General features: G+C 35.1%; 1 protein-coding gene across 1 annotated transcript; it reads right to left on the reverse strand.

Annotated features, from left to right (window-relative positions):
- Positions 1 to 1,256: 1,256 nt before the first annotated feature.
- On the reverse strand, positions 1,257 to 2,375 carry LOC131857646 (uncharacterized). Its single transcript, XM_059210343.1, has one exon. It carries the CDS (start codon positions 2,373 to 2,375, stop codon positions 1,257 to 1,259), a length of 1,119 nt encoding a protein of 372 aa, XP_059066326.1.
- Positions 2,376 to 18,104: the final 15,729 nt, after the last annotated feature.

Raw genomic sequence — 18,104 nt, forward strand, 5'->3', positions numbered from 1 at the left:
AAATATGATTCATTTTCAACCATTTTCTTAAACACTTTGAACCTACTAAAAGCTTATGCCTTGTGTTTCAGAAATGTCACCCAAGTCATCCTTGTGTAGTCATCTATAAACAACATAAAATATTTTTCATTGTTCAAAGATTTTGTCCTTGTAGGTCCACATAAATCAGTATGAATTGATTGCAAAGGTTTGGTAGATGAATATTCCTTAGGTTTGTGACTCACTCTTGTTTGTTTTCCTTCTTGATACTCTTTGCAAATAATATTGTCTGGTTTTGAAAGGAAAGGCAGCTCTCTAACATTCTGATTTTTACTGATCTTAATCAAATTGTCATAATTTATGTGTCCTAACCTTCTATGCCAAAGTTTGACTTCATTAATTTGACTCATAAAATGTACATTTGATTCTTTATAGCTAGTATGTTCATGAAGATTGTATATGTTTCCACTAGTTCTAAACCCAGCTGCAATAGTTTTCCCTGATTTCTTTTTGATTTCACAGCCATTAGTATAAAAAATTACATTAAAACCATTATCACAGATCTGACTTACACTGAGAAGATTGTGAGCCAGACCTTCTATATTATATACATCATGCAAAGGTGTATCATTATCCAACAAAATAGTTCCTTTGCCTATAACAGGAATACAATGATCATTCCCAAACCTGACAGATCCTCCTAAATAGTTTTCAAAAACAACAAACTTACTTTTGTCTCCGGTCATATGATGTGAACACCCACTGTCCACAACCTAGTGAATCTTTTTGATAGAGTGTAAAGCAGTTTGAACAACTAAAGCTTCTATCTTCTTTTTGGGTTTCCAAATCATCCTGGACTTATCTAGTTGGACAAATTTACGAACTTGTTGAAAAGCACCAGAGTTACAAAAGGCTGCAATATGTCCCATGTTTTTACAGTGATAACATCTGATAGTGCTAATAAAGTTGTATAAACTTTGATTTAAAAAATTGGACCTTCTTATAAACATAACTCTACAAGTATTTTCTTTATGCCCATATTGCTGACAGTTAAAACAATATCCAAAGAAATGAAAGCCATGTGTCGAAAACTTACTAGTTCTTTCAGCAATCTTGTTGATAGCAACATTACTTGAGGATTCTCCTTCAGCAGCTTGACGGATGCCTTTTCCTTTGCAATCATTAACATTGTTCGTTGGGACAGAACAATTCCCATTGCTTGCACTTTGTTTCAACTTTTCTTGAAGAAAGACAACCTTTTCTTCTAAAGAAAGACATTATTTTTCCTTATCACTCAATTTCCCTTGAGTAACTTCAAGAATCCTTTTATTTTCTTCTAATTGAAGAGTTAAACCAGACATGCACTCATTAACACTTTGATATTGATCCTTTAGAGTAACAAAAACTTTTCTCAATCTTTTGATTTCTTTGAGGGCACATTTCAGTTCTCCTTCTAGATCAATTTCTGATTCAGAATGCTCAAAAGGAGTGTCCTCCGGAGTCACATTTGGAGATAAAATAGCCATAAACAAGGTTTCATCTCCTACAAGAGATTCACCTGAACAACTATCTGTGACATCTGCATAGAAGCTCTTTTTCTTAAAGAAGGTTTTCTTTTTGTTTTGAATTTTTTTTTTCTTTCCTAACTTTCTGTTGTCCTCATCTTCACTAGTTTCTTCTTTACTAGGACATTGAGCAACATAGTGGCCAATTTTTCCATAGTTAAAACATTTGAAAGGCAGTTTTCCTCTATATCTACTTGATCCTCTTTTAAGTCTACTAACAAAGATTGTCTCATCATCAGGTTTATCTAACTTTGAATCATTATCTTTTTTCTGAGTTTTGAATGCGGTTTCTTTACTAGGTTGAATGTCTTCACTTATTCTCATTTCATAAGCAGTTAAAACACCATGCATTTCATCTATAGTAAGTTTATTTAAGTCTCTTTCTTCTAGAGCTGAGACTTTGGAATCATACTTCGGTGTCAAAGACCTTGGGACCTTTTTAACAACAACCTTTTCCTCCAGAGTTTCACCAAGACCTCTTATTGAATTTACAATTTCTGAAATCCTAAGAAAAAAATCAGCCGTTTTCTCATCTTCAGTCATTTTCAAACTTTCAAATCTAGCCCTAAAGATCTGCAGTTTTGCTTCTTTAACTTTATCATCACCTTCATAAATACTGGATAGTTTATCCCATATGGCTTTTGCATTTTTGCAATCCATAACTTTAACTAACACATCATTTGACAGACCACAACATATAGCATTTGACGCCTTAGCATCACATTCATAAGCCTTTTTCTCATCAGAGGTTTTTGGGGTAGTAGCAGAGGTATAGGCAGTTTTAACTACAACCCACACATCATAGCCTAGAGAGGTAATATGCCTTTGCATTCTAAATTTCTAGAAAGCATAACCAATACCGTCAAACAAAGGTGCCCTAGCTGTGGACATACCTTCTTGATTTGTCATAGAAGTACTCCTGCCATGAAATCCCTTAGCAAGGGTTTGGCTCTAATACCAATTGTGGGAGTACAATAAGCACTGAGAGGCGGGGGTGAATCAGTGCTTATGAAAAATAAAATTCAAAAGAACTTAAATGCAAATCACTTTAATAACAATCTGTCAATATAAATTGTAGAGCACGCACATAGATTGAGAACACAAAGTTGTCCTGAGTGGAAACCCTCTGGGGTAAAAAACCACTCGCTAAATGCCTCACTGGCTTATTAAAAATGCTTTGTACAAATGTCTCACTGACTGAAATGAATGTCTTACTAACAATGCTACCTCACTGGTAGTCTTTTGTACATGCCTCACTAGCTTAAACAATATTCTCAAAGTAGTTCAAATACATACAGAGATTTAGCTATGTTTCATATCGTAACTTCTTCTAAACTCATAAGAGTTTGAAGCAACTGATCTAAAAATCCCAAATACAACAAGAAAGATTATACATCATAATATTATGTAGAGAACAACAAAAATTGTTCACATACACAATATCATTATGCACAAACTTTATACAAATGTGTTACAGCCAACTGAGTAAAAGATATGCTCATATAAATATCTCTTTTTTCTTCTCTTCCATACGAAAACCTCTTCATGATTAAATAGGTTTCATTGAAGAAGACACATTCTTTTGTTCCCTACATCAACTGTATTCAAGGAACTGATAACTATAACTGTTATCACAGTTACCAAATACTCCTGCAACCGAAATCATATAAGAACATAAAACTATCATTCTTTTCTCAAACATATAGTTGTAGTAACAAATTGAAAAGAAAGTCCCCTAAAACTGTCGTATACACAAAACCATTTATCTTTATTTTACTTAACATCAAATGGTCAATGACTAAATGCAAGAACCCAAAAACCAAATTTACAACGAATGTCTACTGGGTTTTTTAAATAACAAATGATAAACATACTGAAAACCACTAAATCATTCCTTAATCAATGTAGTTGTTTTCTTAAACAATTTATGATAAGGACCATCAAATAACAGAAGAAAAAGGAATAGATACACCTGGAGATTTGGAAGAAAGATGTCAAAAATCCATGCCATCAAACTGAGATTAACTGCCATTAAATTTGCACAGGTAAACCGTCGCAACTACCTCTGTTTTTCATGCAGAATGAAAACCCCAAATGTGAAGACCAAGCACTGAAAGAATGAATGAAATACGAGTGCTTTAGCAAATATGCATCATTATATTCAAGAAGCCCTAAAACCACTAACGGATATAATATAATGCAAAGTATTTGCCATGTAATAGTTTCACCGTGGGGAGGGCCAAAAACACAACTTGGTGCCCAGAGAACATCATAAGGCCAAGTTACTTTTAAACATCAATGTGAGCATATAAGTCATATTAAGTGACTTAACAACATGTTATCTATCACTTTAAACATATAGTCACCACAACACACTTTTGACATGAATGCCAACAAAATGCCACGGAGAGGAACAATTCATAATGGTAGAAAGGTCAGATTATGGGATGAAGTATGGAATGGACACACACCTCTGGTGAATATTAGGGATTGGTCTCCTCTGATCACTATTCTTTCCTCCCTTTAAGGTGTTTTTGTAGCAGATTATTTTGAAATTGTGACTAGTGGACCCCTTAAGCTAGCTAGATGGAAGTCGATTGATTTCTTAGATGTTGATCAAAGTATGAAATTAGATTTTGAGAAGATTTTGGGGGATAGAATTGTATTTCTTTCTGATTCTGAGGATGAACTTATTTGGACAAAGAATATTTTTGGTAAGTACACTATTAAAGATGGTTACAACTCTCTTATGGTTGCTAAAGATTTATCATCCTGGCCTTATAAGTTGTTTTGGCATTTGGCTTGTCTTCCTAAAGCTGGAGCCTTTGCTTGGTTGACAGTTTAGGACAGAGTCCTTACAGGTATGAGATTGGATAGGCTTGGTATTACTGTTGTTTTCCCTTGTGTCCTTTGTAACAAAAATTTGGAATCTTCTTCACACATGTTCCTACATTGTGATTATGCTTATGAAAGTTGGAAGTGGTTGTTTGAGAAGTTAAATATATCATTTGTTATTGGTAGGGATCTCATTTCCCACTGTAGATCTTGGCCCTTTATGTTTGTCTCATCTTTTTATGCATGCCTTTGGATCATATCTCCATCTATTGTGATTTGGAATGTTTGGCTAGAGAGAAACTTGCTGGCCTCTTGCTATCCTTTTCTCTGTTGCTGGTTTTTTTGCTGGTCTTTTGCAGCTGCAATGTTTTGTTTCTTTCCTGAATATCTTTCGAATGTAAATGGGTTTCGGGTTCCTTAAAACCCATTTTTACTTAATCAAAAACAATGATATATTTAAAAAAACAAGTTCTCCTATGTTTGAAGTTCAATTAAAAATTTGAGTCTTCAATCTTTGAGGTTGCTTTGTCGTTTATTTATAAGAATTTGGAAAATCTTACTTCTTTTTTGCACTAGGATAGTAGAGTTACTAGAGTTTGGAAGAAGTTGTCGGTTTTACCCTCTCATGGTTCAATTTTAAAAAAGAATGATGCAATAGGTAAGAGATTCTCTGCTAGATGGAAACCTCCTCCACAGGGGCACTTTAAACTGAATTTTGAAGGGGCCTCTCATGGTAACCCTGGGTCGGCTGGGGTAGGCATGGTAATTTATGATCACAATGCAAATTTTATTCGAGCTAAGTGTCATGCTATTGGTTTTAAAACTAACAATTATGCAAAATTTCATGCTTTGTCTTTTGGATTGGATGTGGCACTCTTTGGGAATTAAGAACTTAATAATTGGAGGTGATTCTATGGTGATTATTCAATGTGTTATGAAAAAGAAATTGAATCGTTGGAATTTGCAGTATATACTTGATCTTATTTTACACAAACAATTCTTTCTTGTTATCCCATTCTTACAAAGAAGTTAATAAGATTGCAGACTATTTAGCAAATTTAGCCATTGATAGCAATGCTAATCAGTGAGAGGTGGGTTTTGAGGAAATTCCTTCTAGGGTATGGGAAGGTTTGCAACAATAGTTATGTGCTTTTCTTGAGTAATGTTGATGTAAAATTTTATGATGATAATTATTCCCGCTTTCCCATTTCATTTCAAGTATTCATGTTCATTGTCTAGAGGAGAGTTCGAGCTCATGGTATTTGATACAATAGTGTTGTTCCAAAGGTGTTTTGATACTTTATTTTTTGGCAAGAAGGTTTTTGGCTCATGGGATTTGGCACAGGGCTTTGGAAAATTTTGTCTTCTTCCATTGATAGCAGCTGTGGAGTCTACATTTGAAAATTATCCGATGGGCTCTATGTAAAACTAATATTATATGTGTTGTGACCGCATTTTGTATGTGGTTTTGGGCTGTTAGGTCCCAGAGACAACTGAGAGGCGGGGGGGGGGGGGGTGTGGTGAATCAGCTGTCTAATAAATTCAAACCAAAAAATAACTTAACCAACTTTAATGCTTAATATCAGTAAATTGGACTTTTATGCCGGTAGACAATTTTATCAGTTAATTGCAGTATCGGTAAAGATTAATGCATGAAACAGAAAGACAATAACATCCACAACACATAACACCAATATTTGTAGGTGGAAACCCTGTAAGGGGAAAAACCATGGTGGGAAACCTTACCCATAATTAGATGATACTACTGCAGATAGTATGTGTATACAAAATGGGGTCTGCACATGCAGAAAGGCCAAGCGCCTAGAGCTCACTGGTCAAACACAAATAGGAGTCACACTGACTACAATTGGATGGTTAAATCCAATAAGAATGTACTACTCAAAATAACATCTTTCTATGCTGGATTCAGTACCGGTGTAGTTCTGATTGTCTTCACAAAAACCTTGCTTTACCTTCAAATGATGTCTACGTGTATAGCTTTGCTTATTCTCGCATATAGCTTCTTACAATTCCTTATCCTGATCTCTTATCGATCTTATAAATAAGATCTTACATATATACCATAACCTAAGACCAATTTTAGTAGGTCGGCTCTAAAAGATATTACAATAAAACATTTTACAAGTAAATCAATGACCGATGCAATAACCGATTCAACATGTCGGCTTGATGCATTTACAATAACAACAAAATCATCTCCAAAGCGTGTCATGCTGATCTGGAATAGATAAGCCTGTCGGTGCTTATCCTGGACCTATTTGTCGGTAACAACAAATATGCAATCATGAATATACCAATTAACAAATCTCCAATATAAAGTGTCCAAATGATGTTTTTGACATAACCAGGTGTTTTCCATATCATTCCAAGTGCCAGTGAAAAATATATCCTACCGGTGTACCAGATACCGATGACTGTGCATAAGTCACTTGCTTGCCGGTGAACATTGTCGATTCTTCAAAGTGCCAGAGTTGATAAGTGTTAGTAGGTGTTGACATCAATGACAAAACCATACTAAAATACCAACAATCTCCCCCTTTGGCATTGATGGAAACACAAGATGGAAAAACCATCAAAGTGCCAAAACAGAAATGCCAAATACCAAAAACCAATAATCTCCCAAAAGAGATCATAACAAGAAATCAAAAACTCAGATACATAGAGTAATCAATCATCTCAAAGTATCAATCTTTTTCCCAAATGAATAATCTCTCCCCAAAAGATAATGTGTTTTTCCATAGATATCTCTCCCCCTTTGACATCAAATGCCAAAGCTAATACAAAACTAGGTTCAAATACAAAATACCAACCAATTCAGTATACCAACTACTCCCCCTGAGAAGTAGCTTCCTCATCAAAGTCCAAGTAAAAGATTTCTCTTTTAATTCTGTCGGTTGATGTCAAACATCAACTGTCTAAGTCTCTACCGGTGGGGGTATGACACCAAGCTGGTCTCTGAGATATTCAAAGGTCTCCTTAGGCAAAGGTTTAGTGAAAATATCTGCAATCTGCTCTTTAGTATTCACATAAACCAGTTTTACTTATTTTGCTTCAACATTCTCTTTCAGAAAATTCAGTTTGATAGAAACATGTTTGGTTTTAGAATGTAATACCGGATTATTAGATATATCGATTGCTGCAGTGTTATCACAATAGATAGTTATAGGTTCCTTGCATTTTACCTTTATGTCCTTCAACATTTTCTTAAGCCATAATACCCATGTACAGTTAGTTGCTATTGCAACATATTCTGATTCTGCTGTTGATAAAGATGTACAACTTTGTTTCTTACTCAACCAAGAAATTAATCTGCTTCCAAGAAAAAATGTTTCGCTAGTTGTGCTTTTTCTATCATCCACATCTTCTGCCGAATTTGCATCTGTGTATGCACATAATTCAAAGTTTTCATCTCTAGGATACCATAAACCAAGATTTGTAGTGCCTTGTAAGTACAGAAAAATCCTTTTTACTCTGAAATCTTGAAACAATACATACTGCATTCATAATATCAGGTCTAGTTGTGTTAAATACAGTAAACCTCCTATCATAGATTTATACCTAGTCGGATTAACAGGTGTAGATTCATCCCTTAGTGATAATTTGTCATTTGTAGTCATAGGTGTGCTTACCGGTTTAGAGTTCTCCATCCCAAATTTCTTTAGTAACTCCTTCAAGTACTTGGATTGACTCAAGAATATACCTCTATCAGTCTGTGAAATTTGCAATCCTAAAAAGAATTTTATTTCTCCAATCATAGACATTTCAAATTCTTGTTGCATTTCAATAGAAAAGTCTTTACATAATCCATCTTCTCCTCCAAAGATTATATCATCAACAAAAACAACTAAGATGTCATCATTAGTCACTTTATAGTATAAGTTGATGTCAGCATTACCTTTAGAAAATCCAATCTTCAAAATATATTTATCCAATCTAGCATACCAAGCTCTTGGAGCTTGTTTCAACCCATACAAAGCTTTTCTTAACCTGCAAACCATATCTTTGTTATCTGTCAAAGAAAATCCATCAGGCTGCTCAATGTAAACTTCTTCTTCAAGATCTCCATTCAGAAATACACATTTAATATCCATTTGATATACTTTGTAGTTCTTGTGTGCTACAAAAGCCAAGAATAATCTGACTGCCTCAATTCTAGCTACCAGTGCAAAGGTTTTATTATAATCAATTCCTTCTTTCTGAGAATATCCCTTACACACTAGTCTTTCTTTTTTTCTAATTACCTTACCATCTTCATTAAGTTTATTGCTGAATACCCATTTAGTTCCAATCACATTTTTGTCTTTAGGCCGGGGAACTAATGTCCATGTGTTATTATTCTCAATTTGCTCTAATTCTTCTTCCATAGCTTTAATCCAGTGTTTATCTTCACATGCCTCATTAATTGATGATGGTTCAATTTGAGAAATAAGACATACCTCTTCATTTTCTAGTCTTCCTCTGGTCATAACTCCTTTATACTTGTTTCCAATTATCTAATCTTCAGAGTGATTCAGTCTCACATACCGGGGTGTCTTCATTTGCTGATGTTCCTCAGTTACAGTGGAATTTTCAGATGATACCGGTGTAACTGGATCTTCATTCTGTATCGATTGATTCAATGTCGGTTCATTTTCCAGTATTTTTGTTGCCGGTTCAGAGTCTATATACCTTGAAGTTCCTCTAAATTGTTCATCAATCTTCACATTTGTACTCTCAACAATTTTCTGCAATCTCTTGCTAAAACATCTGTATTCCTTGCTCTTAGATGAATAACCAAGAAATATTCCTTCATCACTTCTAGGATCAAATTTTCCAATATACTCATCTCTTCTAATATAGCATTTACTACCGAATATTCTGAAATATTTAAGAGTAGGAGTAATGCCAAACCATAGTTCATGAAGGGTCTAACTGGTTTCACCTTTGATGTGAACTTTGTTGAATGTATAGACCGTTGTGCTTACTGTCTCTCTCCAATATACATATGGTAGATTTGCTTCTGATAACATACTTCTAGCTGCATACAAGATAGTTTTGTTTTTCCTTTCTACAACTCCATTCTGATGTGGTGTCTGAGGTGCTGATAACTGTCTTCTGATTCCATTCACTTCACAAAATGCATTAAATTACTTAGATGTAAATTCACCTCCTTGATTTGATCTCCGATATTTGATTTTCTTACCGGTTTCATTCTCTACCATTTCTTTGAATAGTTTGAACTTCCCAAGTGCTTCTGATTTTTCTCTAAGAAAAGTAACCCAACACATTCTAGAATAGTCATCAATGATTAGCATGAAATATCTATCACCTTGTAAACTTTTAGTTCTAGCTGGACCACATAAATCAGTATGAATTAAGTCAAGAGCATTATTGGATTTTTCTGGAATACTTTTAAAAGATGCTCTAACTTGTTTTCCAAATTGACATTCCTTACATACTGGATTGTGAGGTTTAACAATCTTACGTAAATCTCTAACTGCCTTAGCAGTACTAATTCTTACCATGCAATCAAAATTTACATGACAGAGTCTCTTGTGCCATAGCCAACTTTCATCAATGTGTGCAATCAAGCATGTCTTTTCATTGTTATTGAAATGAAAGATGTTTCCTCTAGTTTGATTACCGGTTGCAATTTCCAAACTAGTTCTGTTCATAATTTTGCATTTACCATTCTTGAATTGTAACTGAAATCCTTTCTCAACTAATTGACCAACACTCAAAAGATTATGCTTTAAACCTTCTACATAGTAAACATTGTCAGTATTATGCTTACCATCAAGAGATATTGTACCTTTTCCTTTGATCGAACAAGCTTTGTCATCTCCAAATCTTACTAGGCCTCCATTATATTCCTAAAAGTTCAAGAATTTACCTTTATCACCAGTCACGTGATGTGAACATCCTGAATCAATGATCCATTCATCCTTAACTTCAATTTTACCTACCAGGGCCTATTCTATCGGTTGAACAGTAGGTGTCGGTTGATCTTCTATTATAGCAACAAAAACGCATCCATTGTCTGTGGGCTCTTCATCAGAATCATCAATGACTCCTTCATCAACAAGATAACAAGATTTATCTTTATTCTTCTTAAATATGTATCTTTGATAATTAGGGTTAGGCTTGTATGTTCTTCTAGCTTCTCTTAATCTAACATGTCTATCAGGGCATCTCGAAGCCATATGACCAATCTTATTACAGTTAAAACATTTAAAGGGTGCTTTACCTTCATACTTACTTCCAACTGGACCTTTAGGCATTTTCCTTGCAAATAGTGCTTCAAGTTCTTCAAGTTCTTCATTTTCTCTCCTGCTTTCCTCAAGTTATCTTGCATAAAAGGCTTTCTAATCAGACTTGTCAAATGATGGTGCAGATGATGTTGATGCCTTAAAAGCTAAATCTGTCTTTATAGTAGCAATAGGACCAAATTCCTCAATTTCAAAAGCTGAAAGTTTTCCAATCAATGTATCCCTAGTTACTGATGTATTAGGCATTGTTCTCAACTCATTTATAGCAGTAACTTTCATTTTATATGCTGGTGGCAATCCTCTTAAAACTTTTGAAACAATTTCATCTTCACTTAAGGTTCCTCTACAACATTTAATACCCAAAACAATTTCATTAACTCTTTCCATAAAAAGAGAAATCCTTTCATCTTCTTTCATTTTCAGATTTTCATACCTGACCCGGAAGCTTTCAAGTTTTGCAATTTTGACTGTGGAATCTCCTTCATTCAATGTTTCCAAATGATGCCAAATAGCTTTGGCAGTTGATCTATTTGATAATCCCATGATTTGTTGATCTGATAATGCACTCAAAAGTGCTTCTCTTGCTTTGCAATCATTTTCCTCATCTTTAGCCAAGTTAGGTGGATTAGGCTGATTCTGAGTAGGAGCAGTATAGCCATTCTTTGTAACATCCCAGATGTCCTTTCCAATGCAATTTAGATGTGTCTCCATTCTGATCTTCCATATTCCATAGTTGGTTCCATCAAGTTTAGGACTATCCTTCCTGAAATAGTTAGTAGACATTGGATCTCCTCGAGCTGTTAAACTTCTGCAAAAGAGGACTAAGCTCTGATACCAATTGTTAAGTCCTAGAGACAACTGAGGGGGGGGGGGGGGTGAATCAGTTGTCTAATAAATTCAAACCAAAAATAACTTAACCAACTTTAATGCTTAATACCGATAAATCAGACTTTTATGTCAGTAGACAGTTTTATCAGTTAATTGCAGTACTGGTAAAGATTAATGCATGAAACATAAAGACAATAAAATCCACAACACATAACACCAATATTTGTACGTGGAAACCCTGTAAGGGGAAAAACCACGGTGGGAAACCTTACCCACAATCAGATGATACTATTGCAGATAGTATGTGTATACAAAATAGGGTTTGCCATGCAGAAAGGCCAAGTGCCTAGAGCTCACTGCTCAAACACAAATAGGAGTCACACTAACTACAATTGGATGGTTAAATCCAATAAGAATGTACTGGTCAAAATAGCATCTTTCTATGCTGGATTCAGTACCAGTGTAGTTCTGATTGTCTTCACAAAAACCTTGCTTTACCTTCAAATGATGTCTGCGTGTATAGCTTTGCTTATTCTCGCATATACCTTCTTACAATTCCTTATCCTTATCGCTTATCGATCTTATAAATAAGATCTTACATATATACCATAACCTAAAACCAATTTTAGTAGGTCAGCTCTAAAAGATATTACAAAAAAACATTTTACAAGTAAATCAATGACCGATGCAATAATCGATTCAACATGTCGGCTTGATGCATTTACAATAACAACAAAATCATCTCCAAAGCGTGTCGTGCTGATCTGGAATAGATAAGCCTGTCGGTGCTTATCTTGGACCTATTTGCCAGTAACAACAAATATACAATCACAAATATACCAATGAACAAATCTCCAAGACAAAGTGTCCAAATGATGTTTTTGACATAACTAGGTGTTTTCCATATCATTCCAAGTGCCAGTGAACAATATATCCTGCCAGTGTACCAGATACCGGTGACTGTGTATAGGTCACTTGCTTGCTGGTGAACATTGTCGATTCTTCAAAGTGCCAGAGTTGATAAGTGTTAGTACGTGTTGACATCAATGAAAAAACCATACTAAAATAACAACATGAGCGGGGTGTATAAACTGATCTGTTAGATACTATAGGTTTATTTTATGAGTTGTGACCAGAGGTTTTCTTCCCACGGTTCTTTCCTCCGGTATGTTCTTTGAATCCTATGTAAAAAATAAAAAATATTAATAAAAAAGTTTAGTGGAATAATCCACTTTTATTGAAAAAAAAATCATTTAATTTTTTAATGTTTTAAAAATTTAATATATTTTAAATTGCATAATATAAAAAATATAATGTATAGATATAAAGTTTTCTAAAATGACAAAAACTAAAATGATAGAAAAAAAATAATATACAAAATAGAATTTAATGACAAATTCAGTAATAATAGAAATACACAATTAATATTAATTTTTTAAATAAATGTTGTCAAGTCTATTGGGCAGATAATAATCCAAATTAATATTTATACAAAACAATAATAGATATTGTAAAAATGGGGAAAAAAAATAGATTGTTAAAAAATATTATTTATATGTGAAATTTAAAATAATTGTACATTATTTATTATTTATTTTAAACAATAAAATATTAAGACATTTTTTTTTATATTAATTATAGATTAGTCAAAAAAGGTAAGAAACAGTACGAAGAGTTCACAAGAAGACACCAACTCCAGAGGCAAGCCTCACACGGAGAGAGAGTCACAACCAAAAAGGACCGAGTATAAAATATATATTACATACGGAAACACAATTTACATAGGATCGGTAAACTGTAAGGAATTAATGAGGTAAATCCTCAAACTGCTCAACCCAAGCAGTCCATCCAAGAGGCCCTTCCATCCAAGCTATGCTTTTGTTGGCTTGTATCTGAGCAATCATTTTTATCTGATCATCAGTTGCATTTTTATTTTTGGTAATCTCCTTGTGCAGTTTTTTCACTGTTTTGTTGAAGAGTGCCATGTTGATCATGTGTCTACGGTAGTCGTACCCGTCCTTCATTTCAAACATGAACATTGTTGAGTGTCCCATTTTGAGGAATCTGCTAAGTTTTTCTCTTTCGAACATCATTGTGATATAAACCTGCGAAGAAATTTTAAGAAGTGTGAGTTTTAAGTACAACTCAGTAAGAGATCTATGCACACCTTGAAATCTTTCTTCATTTCTACATTTCCAAAGCTGCCAAAGAATGTTAGAGGAGATAATGAACCATAACATATTAGCATCATTTTTAAGACCATGTATATATCCAGTAGCAATTTCAAATACATCAATGTATTTAGGGTAAGTAATTCCACATAAGGCCCAAATCTTTTTTGCAAATTTACATTCAAGGACTATGTGTCTAATAGATTCAGGTTTATTACAAATATAACAGAGATCATTAGACATCAAGTACCTATTTATGGGGAGTCTGTTATTCATCAGAAGCCATTTAAAACATCTGATCTTAGGATCAATAGGAGATTTCTAGATTCTATTAAAGATTTTACTCCAATCCATCATCTCCAGATCAGTATACCACAAGTTATTCACATGTTTTATAATATCAGGGTTATAATTCAAGTAGTTATATATATTTTTAGCTTTGACTTTATAAAGTAAGGTACCATCAGTGCACTTGCTATTGCTGTATCTGTGTGAGTCAATGAAACATCTGGAAGGGATATTCGAGCAAGCTCTAGTTAACATGCAGTAAGTTTTTTTATGAGCTGCCGGAAGATTGTAATTATTTTTTAACTCTTCCCAACTGACCAGGCAATCATTTTCAAATAAATCAATGAATGTGGAAATTCCTGCTTTATTCCAGAATTTAGCCGAGCAGCCTTGAGTCAGGGCAAGAGGCTTTCCTTGATGGTACAGATTCCACCATATGGATCTCTCACCATGAAGAAGGCTGTCCGTGTGGAAGGAGTTATCAGAGATACAGTGTCTCGAGGACTCCCAAGCTTTCCATATGGTTTTAAAGACAGCAGAACCATGAACAAATGTTGGTAATTTTCCAAATAAAATATCAGCAAATGGTAATTTTTTCCAAGATTTAGCTTTTTTTGGGTATCCCCTCAAAATGTTGTTTCTGACAAGCACTTTCCAGGGAACATCACCTTCCACACAGTGAGAGACCCATTTGGTGGCAAGTGCAATACCCTAGAGCCTGAGGTCTTTCAGTCCAAGACCTCCATATTTTTTATCAGTGCAGCACCATTCCCATTTAACCGCGTGATGCTTTTTGTTTCCTTTACCGTCAGACCAAAGGAAGTTCCTTATGGTCTTCTGGATTTCCAATATTTGGTAGTTGTTAAACATCCAAGCTGAAGCGTAATATATGTTGTATGAAGATAGTATTTTTTGACATACTTGAAGTCTTCCAGCAAGAGACAATGAACGGTTGTACCAGTTATTAAGTTTTTTGGTAATTTTGGTCTTAACCCAAATCCACATATCCTTAATAGAAGGATCAACAGCAAAAGGGATACCCAGATATTTGACAATATAGTTGGGGCCCCCCCATTGGTATCCATATTTCAAAAGCCAACTCAGAGGTTGCTCATTCCAGCCAAGACAAATGCATTTGGCTTGCGAGAGCCTAGCACCTGAAATCTTGCAGAAAAGGTCCAGCTTTTTGGTAAGATAACTAAAGTTATTATCATCCATTTTGACAAATAAACTAGTATCATCAGCGAATTGGCAGATGTTCAATTCTTCATTGTTAGGTAATGTGATGCCTTTGACAGCCGGGGATATGGTATTGTCAGTAAGAATATAAGATAAGGCTTCTGAGGCTATAACAAAGAGAGCAGGGGCAAGAGGACATCCCTGCCTGATAGATCGGGTCAGAGGAAAAGGATCAGATAGGGATCCATTAATTTCAACTTGAGCCATAGCATCTTTCAGAAGGATCTTTATGTAGTTACAGAAGATGATAGGGAAACCAAAAGCCTTGAGCATAACATCGATGAAACTCCATTCAATTCTATCATATGCTTTCTCAAAGTCTAAGAGAAATATAGCAGCATTCTGATTGGAAGACTTAGCCCAATGCATTGCTTCCCAACTGGTTATGAGATTTTCCAAGATATACCTACCTTTAATGAATCCAGTCTGAGTGGATCCAACAAATTTAGGCAATATGCTTTCCAATCTGCGAGCTAATACTTTGGCAAGTATTTTGTAAGAAACATTCAATAAGGTAATTGGTCTCCAATTTTTTATATTTGTCTTGTCTCCCTCTTTAGGGATGAGCTTGATAATACCTCTGTTGATAATACTGCCCAAAGAACCTTTATTAAAGGCTTCATTATAAAGGTCAAGGAGCTCCGAGCTTATCCATCCAATATTTGCTTGATAAAACTCAGCCGGGATCCCGTCAGGACCAGGAGTTTTATCTTTCTTAAGAGAAGAGATAGCATTAATAATTTCTTGTTTAGTTATATTTTGGCCAAGAATGTCTGAATCGGTCTGTGATAGTTTTTTGGGGATAATGGAACAAATTGTGTTCCTGAGAGCAGAGGATTCTCTGTTATCCTCTGAAGTAAATAAAGTACAGTAATAATTAGAAAAGGTTTTCTTAATATCATTAGGATCAACTAACTCCTTGTTATCAACATAAATGCTAGTAATGTTTTCGTTGATATGTTTTTGTTTTAGGTAGTTAAAAAAGAATTTGGAGCCTTTATCTCCGAATTGAAGCCAATGTGCCCTGCATCTTAATTTGGCACCATTGACAAGTTTTTGTTGATGCAAGTGAAGGTGATCCCTAGCGGCCGAAACAATAGGTATCAGATTGTGATTGGAAGTGTTATTCTGCAGAAGAGTTTCAACATAATTCAGCTTATCAGCGAGATTCTTCTCAGCCATTCTATAATTCTTGGCCTCTTTTTGTCCAAGAGTTTGAAGTAGGGCTTTCCAGGCCAGCATATTTTTTTGCCATCTATCACAGCATGAAAGGGTCGGGTATCCATTCTTGTTGACCGAACTAATGAGTTGGATAGAAATCAAGATGTCATCATCTTTCAGCAGAGAGGTATTGAGGATGTATCTAGTGTTACCATTTCGAGGAGTTTGAGGATTACCAGTGAGTTGGATACTGGCAGATATGGGATGATGATCAGAGAGGGCCGTTGGATGAACTGAAACAACATTTCCAAATTTGTCAGGGACAAAAGAGAAACTATTCGATTGAGCATAGAATCGATCAAGTCTAGCATATATGCGGGAGGAGCCTTGCTGAAAATTACACCATGTGTATCTAATAGTAGGAGAGTTATTACCATTGTTTTTAATAGGATCGAAGAGTTTTTTACAATGGATCATATTATTCCAAGGATCAATTTCAGCCGGCTTCCAGTTAAAGGGTTTGCCACCTGATTTATCAATTGGTGCTTCAACCATGTTGAAGTCACCTCCCACAATCCATGGGATATCAGGAAGGGACTTTAACCAAATCCAAACCTTAGCCCTCTCCATAGGGTCATTAGGTGCATATACAGAACAGATACCAAAGGATACATTATTGATACAGATAGATACCCATACAACACTATTACATGGTGATCTACCTTTATCAATAATGTATTTGGCCCATTTTGGATTGATAAGTAGAGTAGTGCCACCCCTACCTTTTGAGTGAGCTGTACAAATTTTTAGGGAGTCTTTCCAAATAATGTCAAGACTACAATCAAGCATGAAATCAACTGCTTTGAGTTCTTGTAACATAATGAAGTCTTTGTTCTTAATGGTGTCAACAAAACGCTTAACAATATATTTCCTATCCGGGGATTCAAGTCCCCTTACATTCCATGAGATAAAATTCATTCAAAATTGTTGTTAGTGGGGACGCCTATAAGTTCCATGGACCCCTCTGTCCAGTTAGAAATGTTTTGAGATGATATTTCTTCAGTCCCGAACCCTCCAAGACTTTTGTTTTTTGAGCCCGGCGGTCTACCCCTTCTCTTAGATCTGGGGAAGTCTTTCTGCCATTCTAAGTCATCCACATCCGCTTCAGAGTTCTTAGAGCAGATATTCCCATTTTCAGACCTAAGCGACAGAGCAGACATATTATTATCTTTTGTGGGTTCGGTTGGTATAATTATCTTGTTAGTTTTAACTGCTGGCACTATTTCCAGATAATATCCTTCCTCAATTTCTTTGAAGGTTTTAGCTTCAGCGGGGGTAGGATTAATATCAACATGTGTGGGAGGATCATAGGTCGTAGGAGTCACGGGTGGAATATTAGCTTTGTTAGTTATATTACCACGAGCTTCCGAGTTTTCAGTTTTTCTTCTCCTTTTCTTGTCTGATTTCTTTTTTACTTCCTGAAACCCATCTGACATATTAACATCTATAGTAGGTTCGGCTATTTTGGTAGATGTTTGTTCATTTATGAGTGTTACAGGTGTGGGAGAAAGCACAGGAGATACCACAACGGTATTAGCAGGAGGAGCTGTGTTTTTCTTGGTAGCTAATTCACCAGATTTAGGATTAGGGTTGGCCTCATCATTTTTTTTATTATTATTTTTATTGATAATGGGGCAATCACGGCGGAGATGTCCTTCTTTTTTACATAAAAAACAAGCATTCAGACCCCCAAGGATTTCCAGGGGACA

This window comes from Cryptomeria japonica, chromosome 8 (genome assembly GCF_030272615.1).
Source record: "Cryptomeria japonica chromosome 8, Sugi_1.0, whole genome shotgun sequence".
Taxonomy (NCBI): Eukaryota; Viridiplantae; Streptophyta; class Pinopsida; order Cupressales; family Cupressaceae; genus Cryptomeria; species Cryptomeria japonica.